The sequence below is a fragment of the Diorhabda carinulata genome, chromosome 10 (genome assembly GCF_026250575.1).
Source record: "Diorhabda carinulata isolate Delta chromosome 10, icDioCari1.1, whole genome shotgun sequence".
NCBI lineage: Eukaryota > Metazoa > Arthropoda > Insecta > Coleoptera > Chrysomelidae > Diorhabda > Diorhabda carinulata.
The window spans coordinates 4,123,757-4,148,597 of NC_079469.1; the positions used below are offsets into that span (position 1 = coordinate 4,123,757).

Consider the following 24,841-nt stretch of genomic DNA (forward strand, 5'->3'; position numbering starts at 1 on the left):
TAAAGTTAACAGGTGTATATTTCGGAATATAAACATAAATAACAATTCAATCAATCATAAATGATTAAAAAGTAAAATTACGAATATTGATAGAAAATATACAATCGTTATAGAAATAATTCATTTCAAACGTTGATTTTTATAAAAAAATCATCAACCGCACATATTGTTACGTTTTTCTTTTCATGATAACTGATAATAATCCATATATTTGCCCATGTACGTCTTGTATTTTCGTATTTGGATGTTGGTATTCCCAACTAAAAATAAATAATATAAAAGTTAACGTTCAGTCAGTTTCTAAATGATGAAATAAAAGTTTTTAGTAGATCGAGTTTCAAATTTGAAATTTCCACCGAAAATTGAACGCGTTGTTCAGAACCTTTGATATAAACCTCGTTATGGTTCAGCATTCAAAATTAGGTGATAAGACTCAAGATTATAATTTTTTAAAAGCTCTTATGACTTTTATATTGTTCAAAATGAAAAAGAAAACAAAAATATGAAATATAATCCTTCTAAAAAACAGATTTTATAATTTGAATTGTTGATTTCGGGATGTGGATACCAATTTATACTTATTTCTAAGTCAAGCACTAAATAATTTAATTATTTCTTAAAATAGATCTATAACTCTTGAATTTATATTGTGGTTGAAAATTTTAAAATCCATAATTTCATCTAGAATTTTACTTTTATTGTTCTTTTAAAGAATTAATCAATTCAAATGTTTGTGCTTAGTTCAATTAATATAATTGAAGTTGGTTTGAACATGGCCCATTAGCTCAGTTGGTTAGAGCGTCGTGCTAATAACGCGAAGGTCGCGGGTTCGATCCCCCCATGGGCCAATTTTTTTAACAATTAAAAACTTTAATAAAATCCAAATGTGTGTTCATATTATTATACTACGAAGTATGATAAAAAAAACGTCTTAACTTTTCAAATTACGGTCTGGTAACGAGAGTATTGGGGTGTTTTCATTTCTCGGGTGCTAAGTTACCTCACTCCTTGTAAGAGCAAATGTCAGAGTCAAGTTAAATTTTGATAAAAAACGGAAATGTTGATATTTTTACCTTTTATGAATAAATTAATTTTTTAACAAAAGAGACCTATCATTGAGATAATTTATCATTAAAAACGTACAAAAAAATTTAATAAATTTATAAATGAAATATTCAATTGATTGAAGAAACTTCTAAATTTTATGTGTATGTATAATATAATCCGATATGGTCTAGTGGCTAGGATACCTGGCTTTCACCCAGGAGGCTCGGGTTCGATTCCCGGTATCGGAATTATTTTTTAACCTTAAAAAACACTTTTTAACCCAAAAATCTATAATTTCAAACGTATTTTGTTAAAATGTATTCTTACTAACAACTAATTTGGACAAACTTGTGTATGATTATTCACATTTTTATGAAGTATAAGAAATCTAAATTGAGAAATTATAATCAAAACACAAATATTTCAATTATATCATCATATTATAACCACATCGAGGCTCAATTATTTATTAATATATATAAAAAATTAACATAAAACTTTCTATTTCAAATGTTTTCTAAAATGAATTTATCAATTCTCTTTACCCCTTGTTGTATGTTGCTTATATAATCAATCCGAGCCTCTATACTCCTCAAAAACGTTTTATATTGCAATACTCACTTCAAAATATTCAATAACTGTGCAACTATATAGGCGAAGACCACGTTACGAAAAAAAGAATAACCTATTCATCCTCGTGATATCGTTTCATAAATATAACATTATTTCTTGGTAGATAATTCGTTTTGATTTCCTGCCTCTTCTGATTAAGATTTACTTTTTGAAAATGGTGAAAATATTTTAGTTTTTCTAAATAAATTAAAAGATAAGTTGAAGTTTTGCATCTATATTCGCTACATTTTATTAATCCGGTATGGTCTAGTGGCTAGGATACCTGGCTCTCACCCAGGAGGCTCGGGTTCGATTCCCGGTACCGGAAGTTTTTTTATTACATATACTTACCTGTTACCGTACATGTCCCGTACTATAACATTATTAAAAAATATTTTTGGCACATTTTTAGTATCATTATTCGACATTTCATATTCTTCCAAATTTAAATAACTGAATCTAGCCATAATTTCGTTTACATTTTTATTTAGAGTATTATGTTCCGCTACACCAAGGCCATATATGATTTTTTCATAAATATCTGTCGTTTTGTATCTACAAAAAAGGCTAAATGTATTATATATATGATAAACATATATAAATTCATTCTTTTTTATTATATTATTAAAGATAGAGAGAGTGAAGTATCGAAGCCCGTTCAATAGACAACCGGAACGTGACGTCACGGCCGTCATATTGTTATAGTTCACTTTCCAAACAAAATTTGTAATGAAAATACGAAAAAATCACCAAACATATACATAAACGATCGTCAATGCTGTTAAAACTTTCTAAAATGATCACTGACCTGTCTCGGTGTGTGACATTAGCATTTCTATATCCAATTGGGCCCGAAGTGCTGATAGAAAGAGAAAGGGCATCGATATATAACGTAAAACAAGGATAGCTACCAACTATATACATTTAAAAGTGCAACGGAAGTAGCATTCTTAAAAACCTAAATATATGATTTTATTTTGGTTGTTCGGGAGCACGGTTTGTTTTTGTGAATTTTAATTATTTTCAAAGTTGTGTGACAATTGACATTTTTGACATTAGAACCTACTCTATTCTGGTATCCTGATTGGATAACCATGACGTCAAAGCTTCGAGTGGTGGGAAAACCAGAAGAGGAAAATAATAAGTTTTGATTTTATAAGCGAATAGGATAAAGGTAAACCGTTACTCTCTCTTCCAATAGTATAATTATCACTCTGTCTATCTTTAGTATTAACATTTTGAGATTGAGTCATCTGGCAGGCGACCATTGAGAACCCGGAATTAAAACGGATACGGATACTACTTACTCGCAATTGAATTGAAATACCACGGAATTGTTTTCATAATTGAGCTGTAATTGGAGTATACCTTTTAATACTTCATTTTTATTAGATAACTCTATTTGGGCTTGAAGTTGAGTTCCTATAATAATTGTAAAGAATATTCTTTTTTATTTAATAACCCTAGAAATGTTAGACAACTAGAAGTACTTATAATACTAGTCACTTGAATAGGCAGTAATAGATTTGTGAGGTTATATTAATTACATACCGCAATATTGACTCTCACTTCTAGTAGACAAGAACATAACTCCTTCTCCTTTTGCCTCTTCACCGATATTACCTATATCGGTTCTATACGATGGATCTAAAGTTGTAGAATTTCTATCGTGAGATATTTGCGGAAAACAACTCCCTTCTTCGAAGGATATTCTTCCTCTGGGGCAATAGTAAGCTGTCATTTCGCAGATATTCGTATTTCCCTTTTTTCTCTCTACCATGTTTTCAATAGATTCTCTAAATAGATGGAAAGCCCTTATGTGACTACATACTAATTCCGAAGAAAGTCCTCTTTCTAAACGGAAATAAAATATTTTTTAAATATTAATATGTACCCAAAAAGCAATAAAATGTTCAATACGTTAAGTGACTGTTTCATATCAAATCCTCGGTAGTATAGTGGTAAGTATCCCCGCCTGTCACGCGGGAGACCGGGGTTCGATTCCCCGCCGGGGAGATACATTTTTCGTTTTTTTTTTATTTTCTCTTTTATATTCAATTTATTTGAGAAAAAAGTTTTTACACACACTATAAAATTCAAATAAATAAATTATTTGGTACATTCTATTTTTTAATTTACTTTTATTAATTTCGTAATTTATAGTAGGGGTGGCCAGGGAACATTTAATTATGAAGTTTTTTGCAAAAAAATATCACAAATTCCTTATTGCAACGGCTAAAATGGTTTGGTGGTCGAAGATTTTTTGAGGAGTTTGACGATTATTATTATAAAAAGATAAATATATATTTTTCCAAAATTTTTGTGTTTTTTTGTTGGATAACGTACATCTGGGGCAATCCTCGTAAAACTGTAACTACTAAAACAAAATGTTTTCGAAGAGATGTCTAATGTGTGTTTTGTGTTAATTTTGATATTTGTGGTTCCCAAAATGAAGTCTAATGGGCAGTAATTAATGAATTTACACATAGGCCCGTGAGGCCAAGAGTAACAATTTTTTTGAAGTGTAAAAATATTTGAGACGAAAAAAAAAATTAAGATAATCTATTCTATTAGTTCAAATTAGTTTTAAAAAATTCTTTAGAATATACACTGGAAAAACAGTTAACTCCACTCAAGAAAAAAACTGAATTAAAAAAATTATTCCTTTGAGTAAATTTTTTAGATCAAATATTTTTTAAAAAAGTGATTTTTGTGAGTTTAATAATTCAATCATTCAAAAAAAGTTTAAAAAGTAAACCTCCCCGGCGGGGAATCGAACCCCGGTCTCCCGCGTGACAGGCGGGGATACTTACCACTATACTACCGAGGAATATACAAATCAGCCTTTAATACCACTTTACATGTAATTTCCACTCTATTGAAAATCTAAAAAATTTTTTTTTCATAGAAAATCAATTTAAATTGACAAGTGAAAATTGACAATTTCACCTATTTTGGTCTTTATCAAAAAATTACTAGACATTTTGATAAGTGGAAACGCCAAATTTTGCTTGCTAGTTTAAAAATTTTATTTACCAAAATGAGAAACGACAATAGAATCTTTGACGTCATTACATCCCGGCTGATCTTGTCCGCCATTAGGAAAAAAATCGACATGCCCTATTGGATCCCATAATCCAAACCCGTCAGTCAAATACTGAAAATATAATTGAAGAAAATTGTAAATTCAACACAAAATACTAAATTCACCCTCAAAACTTTCAATCATATGATAACTCACAGGACTCGAATCGGTATGAACGACATCAACAAATTCAGCGTCACTCCTATCTAATTTTTTGTACTTTTCTCTTAAATAATTGTTCCTAAAAAGGGGACTAGCTGGATCAAGACCTAAAATAAAAAGTATACCCTGTTTCTTAAATTTACAATTAAATGATCCAATATATCGTACCTAACCTAATATTCTCTACTACATACCGGTAATACGACCAATTAGGTGACCCTCATTCTTCAAACTCTCCGATGCAGTACCACAAACGTGCGCCCCCAATGAAAATCCAATTAAATGAATTTTCCTTGGTTCCAAACCATTTTTTACCATATTAGTTAATAGAATACCCAATTGTCGTCCTACTACTTCGGTATTTGCTGCTGCCACTGGATACTGAGGTCCCCTTGCTCCGATATGCCAATCCATCAATATCACATTATAATCAAACTAAAGTAAAACGTAATAAACAAATAGAAATCGTTTTTTTTTAGATATACAACAACGTAAATTCCTTTTCGTTTGGAGTGGGTTGTAACCTCTGACTAGTTTCGACGTTTTCGCGTCTCATCAGAGCGCGTAACAGCCTCCAATTCGAAGACCACACCCGCCAGCGCTGCTATTTGGTTCAATCCTCTCAGTTAGAAGTGAGGATGGCGCCAGAAAGCGTCTACTACACGAACCAAATAGCAGCTCTGGCTGGTGTTGTCTTCAATTTACAATTTGTTACACCGCTCGGATAAGGCGCAATAACGTCGAAACTAGTAGTCACCTCTCCTCCTCTTATTGCAGTTTCCAACCAGAAAAGTAGTTGTTTTCTTCTTTGTATAACCTTATTTTAAAAATATTCAATTTCGAAAGTGGGACAAACAAAAAACGGTTGCAAGTCAGTGTATTACATAACATAATTTGGATGATGTCAGAATCTTCGTTCTTACGACTGGAATTTATGCATTCAGATGGAAGGCAAGGTTTATTTATGTGTATTTAGCACAGTTATATCTATTTGAAATAATAAAAATAAAATTGACTAATTAATTTGTTCATCTCAATTTGACCTCGACAAAATAATCGGTTTTAAAAAATTATGTAATTGATGAAATCGTTCTTCTAATCATGCATATAAAACTTTCTCTTAATATATATCAAAATATATAGATAATATATCAAAAACTCTGTTTTAGAAGTCCATTTTGGTTACCGAACAAAAAATAAAGCTATACAAAAAAGTTTTTAGTTAAACCTATTTTTTTGGTTGTTATAACCCAAAATATACCAAGAAGTCAAATTAGAAACCATTTGGAGTCGCTCACTCACATACTTCGAGGAAATTAGGTTAGATATTTTGTGTCGTATAAAAATTTATATAACCTTTTTCGTAGAGATTTATATGAGCCGTATTTTTTGTACCAAACTTTTTTTGTAAAATCAATATTTTCCGAAATATTAAGTAAAACTTTGGAGAGAACTGGAGGACAAACGAAGCTTCCAAGAAAGTAATTAGAAGGAGTTTGCAATTGAATTTTGTTAATTAAAATTATAACGCAACATTTAGGGCCATGTCGGTCCTGCCCGCTTTGTATCCACATATGTAATACGGAAAAAAACGTTACGGTGCCGACAATATTCATTTTCTCTCTCGTTCGAGACACTTTATCTTTACTGCGCGTGCTTGAGATTGCGCAGAACCGAGCTGAAACCTCGGAGGATAGGGAAATCGTTATCATTCTGTCTTTTTTAGTCGGAACAGCTTCCACTTACGGAAACACCTCTCCTCCCGTCTTTCTCACTAGGAGTACAGAGCAGGCAGGACCGGCATGGCTCTAAATGATAGATGTGTTATGAATTATTGAATATTTATGAAAATCGATGTAACCTAGATGTCGTTCTGGTAACAACAACAATTCTTACCATTTTCAAATAGGATTTCATAATAATCAATGATCCTTTCTCGTTCCATTTACTCACGTACCCGTGCACGATAACTTTCAAAGGATTAGATAAATTAAACGAAGATCTTTTCAATGATTCACCCCCATCGTCGTAAAATAAAATTTCTGGTTTTGCTAAATCAGTTGATCTAGTGAATAAATAAAATTTCGTATCAAGCATTTTAGGATCTTCTGGATGTTTTTGTAAAGGAGAATTTTTATGGGGGAGTTTGAAACATCCCACAATATCTGAAACAAAAATTGTGCTACTTTATTTAAATATAAATATAAATGTTATAGAAACGTGTAGGAAGCCCCAATTTAGATCAGGTTGGCTGAAAGATTCGTTTGTAGTGACACATAGATGGGGATACTAGTATTAAATATGAATTCTTCAGTTAGCCCCAATCTTCGAAGGATACGTGTAGTAATTTGACGGTTGTACAATTTGCACTAGGAAAATCCACCATCAAGGCGTGGTTTGTTAAGTTTAAACGAGACTGAATGATTACCGAGGACGATGCACTCAGCGAACTCTTCAAAGAGACTATCTCCGACGAAAACATCGAACAAGTCTACAAATTAATTGTGAAGCGGAGCTGATTGAGATGATTAAGTCCTCGAAGGAATGTGTTGGACATATCGTAACATCTCACACCGGAGTTCAATTGACAGTAATATGAATGGACCGAGTAGAGAGACTCAAAAGTCGGCTGTCGAAAGTTATGGCATTGGTATTTTAGAATGCGCATGGTATAATAACCATCGAATATCTTAAAGAATGGAAAACCATAAACGGCTTCTTTTCAAAATGTACCATATTACTATTCAATGGAAATGTTAACAAAATTGCAAGGATTTGACTTTGAATCGCTTCCATACCCACCATATTCTCCAGATCTGAGCCTCAGCTACTTTTGCCTGTTCTCATAGTATACTCGCTGGACAAGATTAAGAAGTTAAACCTATTTTTAGGCTAAAGAAAAATCGTATTATTAAAAAGGTTTTTTTATTGAAAAAGATTTTTTTTTATGATAATTAACGAACTTTTTGACTTTTTTCCAAGAAAATGGAATATCTCAAAAACGACTAAAGCTAGTATATGAAACCTCATTTTAAATTTTTGATGTAGAATTGAAAAATGCGATCAAATACAGGGCGTTTCATTTATTTAACTACTTTTACGACATCTTGTATGGTTGGAAATAATTCACCCTATATATTAAATAAGGAATCTGAGTAAATCTCTAGCTATTTAATATACTTTTCTAATTTTATTCCTAGGGGTTGAAAATGGAATAAACAAAAATATAATTAAACTTTCTCTTATAACCTACCATAACACACAGACTGCGTATTTCTCTCCCTGAAGCGCTTGATTCTCTCTGAAATACTATTCTTTAAATTAATAGCAGTTTTTATATTCATAATTTGTTCTTGAAGTCGTTTCCTCAAGCGTATTTTTGACCAAATTTGTGCCTCAACCGTAATGCTTAACAAAACTATAACAATAAAACACTTCATTAACCACATTATTTACATATTTATGTTCACAACTGTTTCAAACTGGTGAATGCGTGCCGGCATAAACAAAATATTCTTAAAACTTTCACTTTTTATATCGTAACCATAAAAATGTGGCAAACGAATGAAGAGTATAAGACAAGAAAAAGTAGGGATTTATTTTATTATTTTGCTTTAACTAGGAAGAAAACTAGACAAACAGCCACCGAATCGGACTAAATAAGAATTCTCACTTGTACAAATTCTTTTAGAGTAACAATCTAAACATGAAATTAATCAGCAACATTATGCGTGAAAACATTCTACGAGATTAGGTAAAAATTAGGAATTCAAACTAAACAGAAACTGTACAACATTTAAGAAGATCGGCGAACTCATCAAATGGTTCCAGAACCCATTCTTGTTGTAGTTAAAAGTGTTACTATCACGTGTCTCAACGGTCTGCTTACAAGACGGGCATGGCGGAAAACGTTGACATATAAATATGCTCGAAATCTGACTAGTGACTGGACTTTTAACCAAAAACGGTCTGCTGAAACGCCATCTTCAAACGAAGGCCATCAAAGATGATCCGAAGTGACGCTGGTACATGGAAGAGGATGAAAATGTAGACCACGTCATCCGTGAACACGAGCGCGGCTCAAACACTTGACTAAGCCTCACGGCTTGCCTAATGACATCAAACGGTTGAAGCCAATGCACGTGGGAGCCTATCAGAAGACCTATGGGCTTAAAGGCACTTGACCGTCCACAAATCTTCTATGAACTATAAACATTTAAAAGATATTTCCACAAATGGAAGCATCAAGTGGTTGTGGAAATATTATAAGAGTGATATAGTCCTAGATTTGGACAGTGTCCGTTGAAAATACCACTAACTTTTCTTATCTCATCTTTTCTAAATGTGATGGACCAATTGGTGGTATAATATTGGATTCTTCCAAACCTGGGGTCTCTCTCCATGTTTCTGTTATTTTTTTGTTTACTTTTCATGACTATTACTTTTTGAGAAACCTATAAAAAGTTGCGGTCCTATCAATGGAGCCAGCTCACCTTTTTTCGTTAAGTGATAAGCTTATTCATTACCGTGCCCTCCTTTGTAATCAGGTACCTACGTTAGAGTAACTTTGTTGTCCATTTCCATACTTTGACTCAATTTTATACGTATCAAGTGCTTGGAAGGAAGCTCAATGAGCTGAGCCCACAGATTTCGGGCCATATATTCCTGATCCTACTAATCCATATATACGAACCTCGTGGGACCCCTTGATTTCAATTTGTAGCGGCGACTTCATAGTTTCTGATAAGACATGGCATCCTTGATTGATGGACTCCTTGCATTCTTTTAGAATCCTTAGAAGCCTAGTCAATTGGTCGGTCTTCATGTTCTGTTACTTGTGTGCTTTTATTGCATATATCATCATCAAGTCTAAGACGTCGTGGGGCTTGATCATGAAGCAAAGCACGCAGTTTATCTAGAGTTGTTTCCCCAATGTGAATTTTTGTTTTTGTACATCATATGAAATGATGACACTGCTCATGATAGGTCGTACAACGGATTTGTACATTCAGTTCATTAATTTTGGGTTCTACGTTCACAAATCACCATTCGGCAGCAGTTCTAGTCCTAGTATGATTTCTGCATTAAAAGTTCAGATTTCCATATGTTTCTTTATGGTTTAAGTTTAAATCGCGTTGATTTCAACATTAAGGAAATAGGTTAGAAAATGAAACTGAATATTATCTCTCAACTGAATATTTTATTCGTAATTTCAAGTACATATTAGGAGGGTCTAGCCATTTGAAAAGCTATCTTAAATACTGACATTTTTAACATCTATATCTTTTTATATTTTCAAGAAATATTTTCACAAAATTTTACTACTAAACAAAATTAATTTTTTAATCATATTTACTTTTATACTTCACATCTTTTGTGATTATTGTCTTTTAAAAATTGCTGGATATTCCAAGCCGTAAATTAAATGCTTCAAGGATATCCAAAGTTTGTTGAAAAAAGTAATGAAATTCAACCGAAATCTATTACGAGAAGATTCTAAATAATTTTATTTTGACATCTGTCATATTCTAATTTAGTTTGGAAGCTCAGAATTCAAATGAATAATTCATCTAACATTAAAAAAGATAAAGTGGATTTAAATATGCCAGCAAACGTTTCCTGGGATAATAATCTGACGTATCAACTATTGTTTATACACATTTCAAATGTATGTTAATTTGAACTTATATTAAAAAATACAGGTTTGATATTTGGTCTCTACATAGACCGTGAAGCCGGTCATGTCCTTATACGAGAGTTGCCGTTCAAGTTTTTACAACCGAGCAAAATGTGGCGTTAATGACGACGTGGCATCACTGTATTTATGAACATTGATTTTTGTTATTTCCAAACCACTTGACTTAAGTAGTTGTTGATGGCGAACGTTTAAAAGAAGCTTATGTGTGTAAAAATGGAAATCAACAGTCAAGGCTTATTTTTTTAAATAAAGAAAAGGCTTTAATTAACAAGATGTAATTAACAGATAGATACAAAAGTCTCTAAGGATATTGTAGACTGCAATACAATCAATTTTATACATTTAAATGTGAGAAATCAAATCATCGCCCGTATTATTGTTTTTCAAAACCATGTTTCTACGATATAAGCTTCAGAGTGGAAAATTTTGGTTGGAGCCTGTGCAAAAATGTATAGACCTTAATGGTGAATATTTCGAAAAGAAATACTTTGTTTCTAACCTGTTCATTGCACTTTCACTTTGTAAAAATTGAAAAGGCAACCCTCTTGGCGTTGAATCAACTCATCCAAGTAAACATATTATCATTTTATCGAAATTAAAGAGGCTATCACGAGATTTCAAGAATTCGAATGTTCGAGAAGGTGGTTTTATATATAAAGCGTCTAGCAGCCGTTATTCAACAATTTGATGGCATAGTGGATGGGTCAGGACAGTGTCAAGTGAATATTTACACACCATTTAGTATTTAAAATAAATTAAATTCTGTTGCCATCCAAATACTTCGTCAAAATTTGATAATTTTCATTCTATGGTATGAAAAAAAACTTTTCTCGCATGTTTACTTTTCGTTACGAGCAATTGAAAAATATTTATACAAAAAAAAACTCAGATTTTGTTAAAATGGGAACTGAATAAAATTTTGTGATAATATTGAAAAAAAAAATATGTATACATAACAATTTAATAGTCTATACAGGGGAAGGAATTGATATAAATTAACATTGTAAAATATTGGAAACTTTAAATTGGAATATTAAAATAGTCAATAAATTTTTAATTTAAAACAGTTTTGGAAATATTTGACTCTATTCATAATACTATTCCGGACTCGTCCACCAATATAGACCGTGAAACCGGTCCTGTTCGAATAAGTTGTCGAAGCTAAAGTTTGGTGGACGCGCGGGGTATTTCTTGCTTATTTTTTGTGACCAATCCACACGTTTATGTTTTCGTGACAATTTCTAAGAAGGTCTTTTTGTTGGTTTACGGTATAGTAGAGATTTCGAGGAAACTAAGATTCAAGAATGTGATGATAGTACATAAAACGAATCTCTAGCTGCCAACGGAGTCAGTCAACAATTAACTCAAGGTGATAACGTGTGACGAATCAAACTGCAATAAAAGAAACAAAATTTGAGTCTGTTGAAAATTCTGAAAACAGACAGAAAAAGACTTCCTGCATTGTCTCGAACAATGGAAGATTCGTAGATATAAGGACAGATGAGGATATAAAAGTCGGAAATCAAAAATGTAACAAGACTTAGAAATTCCAGACGAAATTACAGAAAAAGTTGAAAAAGCAATTAAAGGCAGAAACTTATATGGCAAAGAATAAGAAGTGGTTGAAAATATGGTAACAATTAATGAAAACAATAACCCCTCAAAATTTTTATATTGTTCTGAGATTGACAGAAATTGATAGAGCAGATGGAGCCAGCTGGTATACAGATGGCTCCAGGAGGAATGGCTTGGTCAGAGCAGGTTTCTGCGGAGGACACCACAAAATAAGCATTGCTTGGTGAGCTGCTATAACGGCTGAAAAGGCGTGCTCTAGACTAGGAGTGGAGTGCTAGAGAGTCCTATAGAATCTGGTGAGTGATGGCTTCAAAATCCAGGCATCCAAAGTGGATCACAACTAGCTGTGTGGAAAATAAAAACAAAAAAACATATTACGTTTCAAGGTCATTTTAGAATATAGTTTTTCTAGGAATCCGCCTCTTCTAGAGGATGCGGAAAACATACACCTAACAAGCAATAGCCAGGATTCTGAAATGAGGGGATTTACCATAGATTTTGGCGCTCTTTCCACTCTCACTATCAGTAAAGAATAAATAATAGTAACTAGTTAATACCAAAATGTTCTTTTCACTATTAGTGTTCATTTTCCTGGCAGTTAAAACCACCTGTCATCTTTCCTGCTATAAAACAAAGTTCATTCTATGTGGCTCCAAATAAAACTCATTCAGTACATCAATTGGTGTGATAACAATCATTGAGTAAAGCCAGAACTCAATTGATGTATTTTTATGGCAGGAAATGACCTTTCACTTGTTAGAGTAGTTTTGGGGCCTCTTTGACTGGTTCAAAGGGGAGTTGTTGCTGGAAAACTCCTCCCATGACTGCCAACAGAAACATCGAAACTGAATAAAGAAAAGAAATAGGAAATAGAAAGTACAAAAGAGCAACAAGAAGACTGACCCCATCGAATGACATGAGTGGTTAAAGAAAAATTTTTCGGGTCTCTGATGCTTCTGTACGGGATATGTATGAATTAGTGTGTGTGTGTGTATGTGTGTGTGTGGGTGTGTGTGTGTGTGTGTGTATACAGCTAGAGGAATTCAAAGCAATAAATTGTTTGTTGCCAAACATGTTTCCAATATTATACAATTACTTTTAGCTAGATAAATATATAATAAATGGTCAAGGTTTTACGTTATTATTGTACACACTTCAGCCGTCATGTATAGGAAAGTATAAATTCTATAATGATATGTGCATACAACATTTTTACATACGCAATTTTTTTTAATATGATCAAATTTTCGTATAGAACTTCAACAACCAAAAACGAATAATTTCTAGATAGTATTTATACATTATTTTGTGACAAATAACTGGTTTCCTAATTTTATTACATATTTTTTTCATTATATAGTCCAGGAGCTGTCCAAATGAAAAGAACTTCGGTACAACCGATTATGAAGATCTAAGAAAGCCTTATTTAATTAGATACATTAAATTTCTTTAGCTTCAAAGATACTCCTGAGCCTTTATACAACTCTCCTTTTTTTTTTCTAAAAAAGAACAAAAATGCCTATCAAATATATTGGAGACAACTATTTAGTGCGCCAGCTCTTGTACTAACAGTATTGTAATAAATTACTAGCTTTTCCTATTCTTTCAAAGAAGTCAAGGTCATTTGCAGTATTAAATATTATCCCTCATCAAAATTGTCTTAAGAATATCAGGCTAAAAAATTTGATTAACGCATTTATTTATGAAAGAGATTGAAATTGCCTGCCTTTCCGTCTAAACAATTGATTTTCACATTTTTTTCCTGAAAAATAACGAAATTACCTCTCAAATATATTGCAGACAACTATTTGGAGAGTTAGCTCCTGAACTAACAGTATTATAACATATTATCAGTGTTCCCTTTTGTTTCAAGCAAATCAAGGTCATTTGCACTACTGAGTATTATCCCTCATCAAAATTTGTCTTATTTTCTGATTTGATTGAAGCGTTTTTTTCTTATAAAGAACGAAATTGCCTATCAAATATATTACAGACAACTATTTAGAGCGCCAGCTCCTGAACTAAGGGTATTGTAACTAATTACCAGCTTTCCATATTCTTTTATACAAATCAAGATCAGTTGCAGTATTAAATATTATCCCTCATCAAGGTTTGTCTGTTTTTCTGGCTAAAAAAATTGAATTTTTATCTAAATAAGAACGAAATTTTTTATCACATATTGCAGACAATTATTTGAAACTTTTAGAGCGCCAGCTCCTGGACTAACAATATTGTAACATATTACAAACGTTCCCTCTTCTTCTTTTAAACGATTCAAGGTCGGTGAAATGTTAAATATTTCCCTAGTATTTAATCAGAAGAATTGGGTAAATGGAATTATATAATTAATTTTTAAATAACGAATTTCTTACTTGTATATAATGTTGTTATGATGACAAAATAATTTGAATAGTTAATTTATACTTTTTATACTAAATAAAAAATGATATTACATAACCTAAAACAAGTTAATTCACAATTTAACTGTAACATGTTGTTACATACAATTTCGACCATTTTGTTTCAAGAAATTAATGTATTTGTTTAAAAAAACAACTGTTAATGTCATTTCTAAACAATTGTATCGGAAATTTTCGTGATTACTTCTCCTATAGATACATTGTATATATTCGTTCTTAGTTGTTAAATTCTTTTTTACCCAGTGCTTGCATAATCTAATAATAATAAATTCAACTACTCATCTCTAAAATTGACTAAACTTAAAATTGACTAGAGTATCTCTCTCCACAGCACACAGTCTCTAACATAATAAATATACATTTTTTTGTTTAATTTATTTAGCCACATTTACTACTTTAGGCGAGAAGATACCGACCAAATATATTTTGTAGATAGTGGAAAAATAGCCAAAATTATTTATTCAATGTTTCTTGCTAAATTTACATAAATGTTTATTTTTACGTCATTGGAGAAACGTTACAGATCCCTTTATTTACATCAGCTTTCTTACCTACAGATGGCGATAACTTCTCTATTCACTTTTATTTCGATAAATTTATAATATGATTGACAGATGGCGGTGCAAATACAGAACCTATCTATTTTTATTTCTTACTGTATTCTAGATATGATATTTTTTATTATATTTTCATTTTAATATGTTATATTCATGAGTATGATATATCATAAGAGGTAAAAATAAAGATCTGGATTGTACGCATCACTGCTCGATATTGAAACGTAGATAACTATATAGGGACTTTTAAAAAGTTGTTACAAAAGGTTTTACCCCCATCTGACATTTGTAAAACGGAATTTTTACTCAAATTCAGTTCCCACTAACTTATTTTTTGCATATCTAAAAGAATGTCACAGAACTAATGAATATATAAAATATAGGTTATGTATTGTCTTCATTATATGGAGAACATTTTCACTTTTGGTAAATTCGTTTTTTATCCTTAACACTATGGAAACTCCTATCGCCATTTTTCATTCAATTCAAATTATAATCTGAATGAATCAAATTTTACCTAAATGTAAAAACATTTTTTCTAATTTTCCTCTATCCACCGTACTAATATGACCTTGGTACCTCTTTTAATTTGTGTATGCATTCAACATCAAAACCTAATGACTGCTCTCTAGCACCGCAAAGTAAGTACAAAAATGCAAAAAATTATTTGGGATTCACGTTTAGTTTTTGCACAATTTCAAACATCCACAAGACAAAACGAATAACAAAACCAATTTCTTTATAGGGAATGTTTATAACTCAAATTTTATAATTTCAAATAGGTTTTCAGTTTCGATCATTTAGAGATTTGTTTGGGGATTACAAAATGAGGGATTCATAATAACGTTAACACTTCATTCAATGGTGCATTAACCCTCGAACCGGAAACTAAATATACACAAAAGCACGAACAACAATGGCCACTATTCCTTTCGTTACAGTTTCCTGCGGTACGGAGAAATAATTGACGTTTAGAATTTGCTGTAAAGATGGCGTAACCGACAGCATTTTAGTTATATTCCTGGTATATAATTTATTGGAGTTAATTAGTTATTTGTTGTTCGTTTTGCTTTACGAGATTATAATTATACAATTGTTTATTACATAGTGCTAAGCAGACGTTCCATTTTTTATAATATTTATATGTACAATTAGAATATTATCCCACATATACATACCATAATATTTAAAACCAATTTTTTTATATAGAATATATAAAATAAAATATTTAGTGAAGAAATCGAAATTATAGTTAAGTAGAAGTTAATTCTACTTGGTTATTATAAAATATGAATTTGTAAATTGTAAATTTGTAAATATAAATAAACACCCTATTTTTGGTAGAGAAAAATAGTAAAAATTGAAATTTTCAATAATTTTATTCTCATTTTGTCCATTTTTTGACGCACTTAATTCAATATCAGGTCTAATTCCGAAAACCAAAATTTCAGCACTTTTTTGACTAATGAAAAAATAAAACAACGTACATAACAAGAACGAACAATTTGAAAAAAAAAACAACAATTAAATATAATTGTTTAAACAATTTTTTCAAATTATCAAAGAGTTTGAAAATCAAATTATACACTAATTAAATAATTTTGAAATTCACGTATTATTACAAAGAATGCATGAAGCTTAAATGGATTCTAACCTAACTTAAAAACATTAATTTTTAATTTATCATGACCAAAAATAAGGTGAAATAGTATTTATTCTATATTATTAAAAAAATGTTATATTTTATGAAGATTGATCTTATTTTTATTGCTTTTCACAATGAAGGAAAGGACTATAAGATCTTTAAAATATTTCCACGAATCATTTAGCAACAATTTTTGAGCCATAACCTGAAAGCAAAAATTATAATCTAAAAATTTCAACTTTTTATATTTTGTTTTCTGGGCATGTATGAATTTAGGTCGATATTCTATAAAACGAACGATTCTCAGCTGGTTCTGGACAAGGGCCTAGAGGTAAGTAATTGGAAGAAGCGTGTATGGAACGTCCATATCGTTAGATACACTTTCAAAGATATTCGTTTTTATTGCCATACAAATATTTAAATAGCAGAACTTTCTATCATGCAATGTCGATAATATATACACAAAAAACATTTATAATAAATATTTCATAACAAAAACGATATATTATATGTAGAAACAATCGATTACAATTTTTTTTTATATACCCGGAAATGTTTGCATGGCAATTAACATAATAAATAAAACAAATACTGTACATATAACAATTAAGTGCAAATTAAATAGTTTGAAACGATTCACGATTTTTTTTCAGTTGTTCCTACTATATACATGTTTTAAAATGTACAGAGATCAGACCATCTTAAGCGGTTAGGATATTATGAAAAATTACAAATTCTAGAAAAAGAATCAATCACAAACTCTACAAATATTTTTTTTATAATCGCGTACAAATTTTTTCGCTATAGATACTAGATGGAAATCTGCCTACAATACGTTATATGGCAGTGACGTTTTTATTTTATAGATAAGTATTTATTTTGTGCACATATTTCAAATTATTAAAATTATGCATTCTCCGCTATTGATGATAATTTCCATTTCCCAGTTCATAGAGCATGTTCAGTTCACAGATGTATATAGAGATGAGAATTTCTACTAACATCTTCAGTTAAAAAATAACAGTCAAAGCTCGACATAACATCCAGCAATTCTTCGTCTGGATAGGAAAGCACTACATAGAAGTTAATTATGTCCAAAATTATAAAAATAATTGAAATAAACAATACAATGCACGCAAAGAAAAATTTTCTGATAATAATAAAAATCGCAATAATCTACCACGGACTAAAATTCTGTCGGTTATTTTCAAACTGACAAAATGTGAACTAAATATTACCACCTTTATACTGGTAGTGAATGGTATTCAACATTTTCCTGCAATACGGTTTAATAATTGACATGTAGGTTCGCTGTTACATGGAGAGATGGCGTAATTGTTTTAATTTAGACTTCGTTTCTTTAGTTACTTACCCTATTAAGAAAGTCACGTGATTGTATGGTAATTAAAAAGATTTTCGTATGTGTATTGAAATGGGAGTGAAAAATCGAGAAAATCATATAAATATATAACATTATTTAAATATTCCTGAACAAAAAACGACAAATAAATACAAATTTTTGAAAACAACATTAGAAAGAAGAAAAATTCGTATTAAATACATAAAAAAGAGGAGACAATTAATTATAATAAAACTCTATTATACTAAAGATAAGATAAGAAAATTTATATTGGGGGTTACAGCTCTTATCAACGCTTGGCGTGATTCGTTGAATTCTGTGGTCATAATCAGTGTAGCCACACTAATTAGAATTGACGTACGAATGTATCACCGCAGAATAATAAAACACTTCCAGTATAGATGTCAGTAAAATATTCACACACATCACCGTAGGTATAAATTACAAAACAATTTTAAAATGTTCACATAACTCAAGTAGCAAAAACGTTTATTATGAATGTGATGAGCTGGCAACGTTGAACGTAGAAAAAAAATAGAATAATGCTTTTAATGGTAGTGACTATGCAACAGATTGACTATTACAACAAAATAATTAATTTAAAGATGTACGACAAAAAATTATTGGCATTTTGGAAGAAGCTTTATTTAAAAAAAACAATACTATTATGTGCAGAATTCCGTAGTTGGTACCATTTTAATTAGTTATAAGTGGAGAGGTGGTAAAAATGCAGGTAAAGGCAATGGCTACAATCACGTGACTTTGTTGGCATAGATACTTTGCTTTCAACGAAATTTATTTTGGGTTTTCTATTATTTTTATTGTACTTATGCCAATTAAACACGATCTATTGATGAAATCTCTTTCAACTGGGAGTAATTACTTTTTAATTGAAATTATCCTCGAAAATAGCATCGATAATGAAAAAATAAGCAAAAAACCTCCATTCCAAATTCAAACCAACATGTTATTCCAAAAAATATATATATTTTTTCTATTCCGGGCTATTTTTGGCAAATAGTTTGTGATTTGTTAATAGATAAATGCAAATAGTTACTAAGGGTGTCATATAAGATAATATATTTAATGTTAAGGTTACTAAATATTAAATTTTGAATTCAAAAACAATTAGTAGTGTTTTCAGTATTTATTGATTTAAAAAAATCGTTCGACGAACAAAAATTATCATACGTCACAAACATTAACACTTTAATTCTGAATATAAAAAAATAATCGTATTTATATGACCCCTTTTTACCCTGTTTATATGTAGAGTTTGTTGGGCATGTTGGTAATATGGAACGTATTTTTATGGATAGTAATAACATCTAATGAATATCACACTTTAAAAAAAATCAACAGAAAAAATAAGTTGTGTGTAACACCCAACAGTTATATTTTCTATCCCATTTAGTTAATACTCTATCATTTTATAAATATTTATTTATCTATTAAACTAAAATTATATAAATTTAAATATTAGATAACAATGATTCTATTGTTTTAATTTGATTTCTAGTAAGCAAATATACACAATTCGTGTTCGATTCAATTTAAGTCGTATTATTTTCTGATATTTATTTCATCTAAACTTAAATAATTTGTTTTCAATGCTGTTATTAAAATGTTTATAGGATTGTATTTATATCGTAAAGAAAATGGCAACGCTGTACTACATAAACTACATCATTAACAATACGATCGGATCGTGTGTAATAAGCGAGATTACACCAGTGGTGCCAGCCGTCTGAATTCTTTCCTCCTAAATTCGAAAACATTTTCATGGAAAAAAATAACAAGTTAAATTTTTTTGATAAAGAAGGATGAAACATCAAACTTTTACCAGTTATTCTAAACCGATTTTCTATGAAAAGAGATCTAAAATCAAAATAAATCCTCACGACAAAAATATTAAAAAATCGAAGTAGTTAAAAGTTGAAGAAAAAAATTATTTGACGTTTTGAATCATTTTTAAACCATCACTAGGTACATCTTTCTATAATACATATTTTTTTGATAAAATTTTTTTCCTTAAATTTAAAGTGAAAATCTGCAAGTTGGCATCATTGGTATATATTCTATCTAGACGTATTGACTACGCTCTCTTTGCATTGCATTATAACGACAAATTTTACTGCAGAGGAACTTTGATAATCGAATTTTATTTATAATGATCTCAGACATTACATCTCGTAGCGTTTAGTAAAAAATTCATTACGATAATTTACGTTCGCTGCTTGAACCAACGCCATTAAAAAATGTGTTTTATGGAACCGCGATGCAAATGAATTTTTTTTTCGTTTGGAATGTATCCATTGAAAAGATCATGGAAAATTATTTGACCTAGGGTATTAAAATTGCGTTTGTAATGTGTAGACACAAAAAATGTAAATATATCGAATAAACCCCACAAAAATGAAAATATTTCAAATAATTTTCATAGGAATCGAGTCTAAATTAAAATTAATACTCACTGGTACAAAGAATTCATAGTCTTTGAAGAAATTTATTAATAGTGAACAAATTATGTATTAGAGACTATTTTTCGGCCTCAATGTTTTACTATAAAAAATACTTTGTCAACATTTTATAAATGAATGACAGATTTATTCACTCGACTGGTGACAGTTTATTTTACATAGTAATATTTGTTTGGGATATCTAGCTCTTCACATACTAACAAATCAGCTTATTGACAAATATCCACCGACAGAAAGTTTCAATAATTCGATTGGATTCGTTATAAAAATGAAACTAACTCACCGAGAGCCTTCTTCCTTTTTCTATAAACAGGAACTTTTTTAACATTCTATCTCTCTATGAGTTTTTTTGCAATTTTCTTGGTTTTTCCTTCCTTGCATGGTTTATTTAATTCTCTAGTTGTATCGTTAACCATGAGGACAATGAATATACAAAACAGTTCAAAACACACAAATACCACTGAATTTTTGCACAAATAAATAATAATATAAATCAGAGTTAGAGAAAGGAGAATAAACTCGACGACTGCGCATCCTAATTTCGATGGACACCGTGGAGCATCGATTTTGATCGACAGTTGTTTGAGTTGTCAAGTGTCTGTTATGAAATTATGGCGCGTAAGTGTTAAAATGTTCAGATTCTCACAAAAATTATGTTAAAACACATTGACATTGTTGTCATAAAATAGTGCTATAATAAATAATACCATTATTTAAGAATGATAACTTTACGTTGAAATGGTGATTATACGTCAACAATGCTATTGTGTTTGTTGTTACAGCAAATTTGGTGTTAATTATTATTTTCTAATGCAACGTGCTTGTGTTTTCGTAGTTTTGGTAACATATAACGTAGTTTTAGTTTATAAGTGTCAGTTATTGAACACTGTAGTCGTCGTGTTCGGTTTTATTAATGAGAACGATGTAGTGAGAGATGAAAAAGTGTAAAAACGTTAAAAAGTTCAAACCTGAAGGTATTTTCTTTCACCAGTAAGTAGACCTATATTATATCTTGATGTACGGCCCATACAGAGTTCTCTCATTTTCTTTATTTTACAGTGTTGCTTATTTTAATATTGTTATAATAGTTATTTACGTTATAAGCCCGGGAAGTGATTTAGTACGGTACGAGATAGATGTTTATGGACGAGGCCACGAAGGAGCAGAGTTAATAATATCTAATCACGGCCGTATATCGTAATATGTTTTTTGTACTGTTTTCGGTTTAAATAAAAAGCAAAATTATATTAAAATATAAAATGTCATATTTTACAATTTTACTATTTAAAAAAATATTGAATTTTTGGAAATAAAAATATTTCAAACGGGATTGGGAGAATTTAAGAGTACTGTAAAGTACAAGGATACCGTAAATTACAATTTTCCGGACTCAAATTAGTACTGTAAAGTCGACTTTACAGTACAGTATAAAAAAATGTTTTGAAAAATCACAATTTTCATGCTAGACGTTGGCGTTTACTTGAAATGTTTCAGACCATTCATTGACACAACGCATTCGTTTACGTTTTTCCCAATAAGAAAAACTCTTCGTTATTTCTCATAATATCGTCTATAAATATAGGATTACTAACAAAAAATCAAAAATATCACAAAAATAAGAACCTGTACACACATCAAAAAGAATAACAAAATTTTTAGGTTAACGGTAGCCACGTCAAGTTTATGAATAGGATGTAGAATTTGCTACGAACGTCAAACGGCAATCGTCACCTGACGTCGCCTCTCTGTTATAATTTGATATACATATATGCTACACGGTGAACGGTCAGCTGACGCGAGCTAAAAACGCTGCCATATTGGCTGTTCTGCCATGCGCTTATCACTTTATCCCTACTCCGCGTCCAGCTGTAAAGCGATAAATAAACGAAAAATATTGCGACAATGTAAAAAAGAAGTTTCACTTCAAAAAAATTAGTAAATAAATTAAAATTTTCAATCTAAATACTTGACTTTATGAATGTATTAAAAATAATTTCCGTAAAAGAACGCCGAAGTTGGTGACGATTCAATAAAATAATCTTATATATAAAATATGGCGCTCCTCTTGTCTCGGTTTACCTCGAAACGTCTACTTCCATCATATTTCGAATGTTGCCAAACTTATATTGAAATAATACTTGAAATGATGAAATAAATTATTTAAAAAAGTTGTAGAACAAAATACAGGAGAAAAAGGATTGAAAATTGAAAGGGTGGGGTTTTTAGTTATGCACAGTCGATCTAAAATATTTAGAGCCTCCTATAATTTTGAGTTATACCAAAAGTAAACTTCACAATCCCCTTTTCTCTATATAAAAAAATTTATTTTTGGATAAAACAAGTTTTTTTAAATTCAAATATTAAAGTGATAATCTATCGACTCAAATTGAATAACATCGTATATAAATAATAATTTTTTTCATATTGATGAAGACAGTATAATGGTTACATACAACGAAGATGAATGATTTTCTATGTTGGAAATCTTAAATCTAATACTTATTTGTGCTGCCATAAGTAAATAATGATTGGGCCCTCGCCGCGTTGTTTCAGTCACTCTGTTCTCCATCTCCTTCTACGTCTTTTTCTCCCACTTCCCTAGTATTACTGTCTTCGGTTTCTATACTACTGGTAGGCGTTGGGGTTTCTTCGACGTTTAATAACCCGGAAGTTGAGCTACTGGACTGTGTTACGTTTGGACTTGGGCTCGTGTCATACGTTACGTTCTTACCCGCACTGTATTTATTCATTTCGTTCGAATATGTAGTATTTAAATAATTTTTATCCAAAAAACGACTGCTTATACCGTTAGTTTTATCGGAGGAATATAAATAATCGGAATCGTAAGAGCTTTTCGTATTCAATGTCGAATATTTATTGACATCGCTGGTATAGGAATCAAAAAACGATTTAACTTCTTTCGAAGGACCGATAGTATTGAATTTTTCAGTAAAAGAAGAATCTCCGGGAGTGTAACTCATATAAGATCCCGTTAAAAATGGATTGGTACTAGCGTAAGTCGTCGGTTGAGTATAAGTAGAAGACTGAGAATAATTCCAACCGTAACCTCCAGTAGAAGTAACTGTTATGGGTAGGTTAGTATAAGTAGAAGTGAATGAAGGAGTCGTCGTCCCTAACGTGACGTTAAGTCCCGCTGAACTCGCTTGCATAGCCGGCGAACTGGATCTCGACACCTGATTCAAAACAGAAGGCGAAACTCTACTCAAACTCGAAATAGAGGGAGAATTTCTAGGACCCGGAGACGCTCCGGATACGGAGCTTGTAATCGAAGGAGAATGTCTCAAACCCGGTGAACTGATAGTTACCGACGGAGACGATCGTAAATTTGTTTGAGATGAGGGAGATGCGCGGATGACGGGAGAACTGACGCGGCTGGGCAGGCAGTGTTTAACTGATTCTGATCCCGATTGTGAGTCACTACTGCTGCTTGGAGATCCTGGCGAAGAGACTATCACTTGCCGCGGTCGAAGCGCTCCTGCCGAGGTAGTGGCTTGAGGTCCTACCCGAGGAGATAGTGGACGGTAAGGACCTTTGCTTGCTGATGATGGGCCCTGAAAAAATAATAATAAAATAAAATAAATCATTATGTTTCTAAATCTTCTTGATTTCAGGTCTCTTCTGTTTCAAAATTAGTTTTTTTTTTAATAATTTTTGAAAGATTGCTAAAATTGACGTTTCGACTTTTCTTTAAGTCTGACAATTTCCGTATTTATATTAATTGATTAATTAATTAATTCTTCTTATTAGAACTATGTTCTAGTTTGATTTTATTCATATTTTGATATTCATGATGAAGGTGATCTATTGATCAATATGAATACGCAAATTGTCAGTATCAATATCATATTTAGATAAAGACTCAAAGAAAAGTCGAAACGTCAATTTTATTTAAAAAAAAAACTAATTTTGAAACAGAAGAGTCTTAGAAATAAGAAATTATAGAAATAAATCGTTATTATATTAAGGAATTATATAGCTGTCACTTCGTAACTGTCAAACGTCACAAATTAAATTTTTATACATAAGTGACTTTGTTCCGTTGAATTTGTTCAGAATTCGAATTCGTTGTACTAACTTTCAATATAAATGAAATTAGCAAGATATAAAAATTTGTTCTCAAAAAAACTAATAGTAAAATATTCATTTAGATTGTTATAAAGATATAGTTAAATTTATTTT

The 24,841-nt window shown here is 31.0% G+C and overlaps 2 protein-coding genes and 5 non-coding genes across 13 annotated transcripts in view; 4 read left to right on the plus strand and 3 right to left on the minus strand.

The window, feature by feature from the left end:
* Positions 1-22,043, minus strand: LOC130899093 (pancreatic lipase-related protein 2-like). The gene is made up of 10 exons (XM_057808842.1): positions 20,925-22,043; positions 8,160-8,324; positions 6,803-7,071; positions 5,101-5,341; positions 4,901-5,013; positions 4,696-4,816; positions 3,211-3,513; positions 2,967-3,081; positions 2,011-2,214; positions 1-260 (listed from the first exon to the last, which is right to left on the minus strand). Exons 2-10 carry the CDS (start codon positions 8,248-8,250, stop codon positions 170-172), a joined length of 1,548 nt encoding a protein of 515 aa, XP_057664825.1. The 5' UTR covers positions 8,251-8,324; positions 20,925-22,043; the 3' UTR covers positions 1-169.
* On the plus strand, positions 775-848 carry Trnai-aau (transfer RNA isoleucine (anticodon AAU)). The gene has a single exon. It is a non-coding gene; the product is annotated as a tRNA-Ile (tRNA).
* On the plus strand, positions 1,224-1,295 carry Trnae-uuc (transfer RNA glutamic acid (anticodon UUC)). The gene has a single exon. It is a non-coding gene; the product is annotated as a tRNA-Glu (tRNA).
* Positions 1,916-1,987, plus strand: Trnae-cuc (transfer RNA glutamic acid (anticodon CUC)). Its single transcript has one exon. It is a non-coding gene; the product is annotated as a tRNA-Glu (tRNA).
* Trnad-guc (transfer RNA aspartic acid (anticodon GUC)) lies at positions 3,604-3,675 on the plus strand. Its single transcript has one exon. It is a non-coding gene; the product is annotated as a tRNA-Asp (tRNA).
* Trnad-guc (transfer RNA aspartic acid (anticodon GUC)) lies at positions 4,418-4,489 on the minus strand. The gene has a single exon. It is a non-coding gene; the product is annotated as a tRNA-Asp (tRNA).
* LOC130899090 (rho GTPase-activating protein 100F) overlaps positions 10,087-24,841 on the minus strand; it is a 78,758-nt gene continuing 64,003 nt past the window's right edge. For all 7 annotated transcript variants that reach the window (XM_057808835.1, XM_057808838.1, XM_057808834.1 and 4 more), the window contains one exon: positions 10,087-24,213. In XM_057808835.1, the coding sequence (XP_057664818.1) occupies positions 23,191-24,213 (1,023 nt within the window). In that variant the 3' untranslated portion in view covers positions 10,087-23,190. The remainder of the gene's footprint in view (positions 24,214-24,841) is intronic.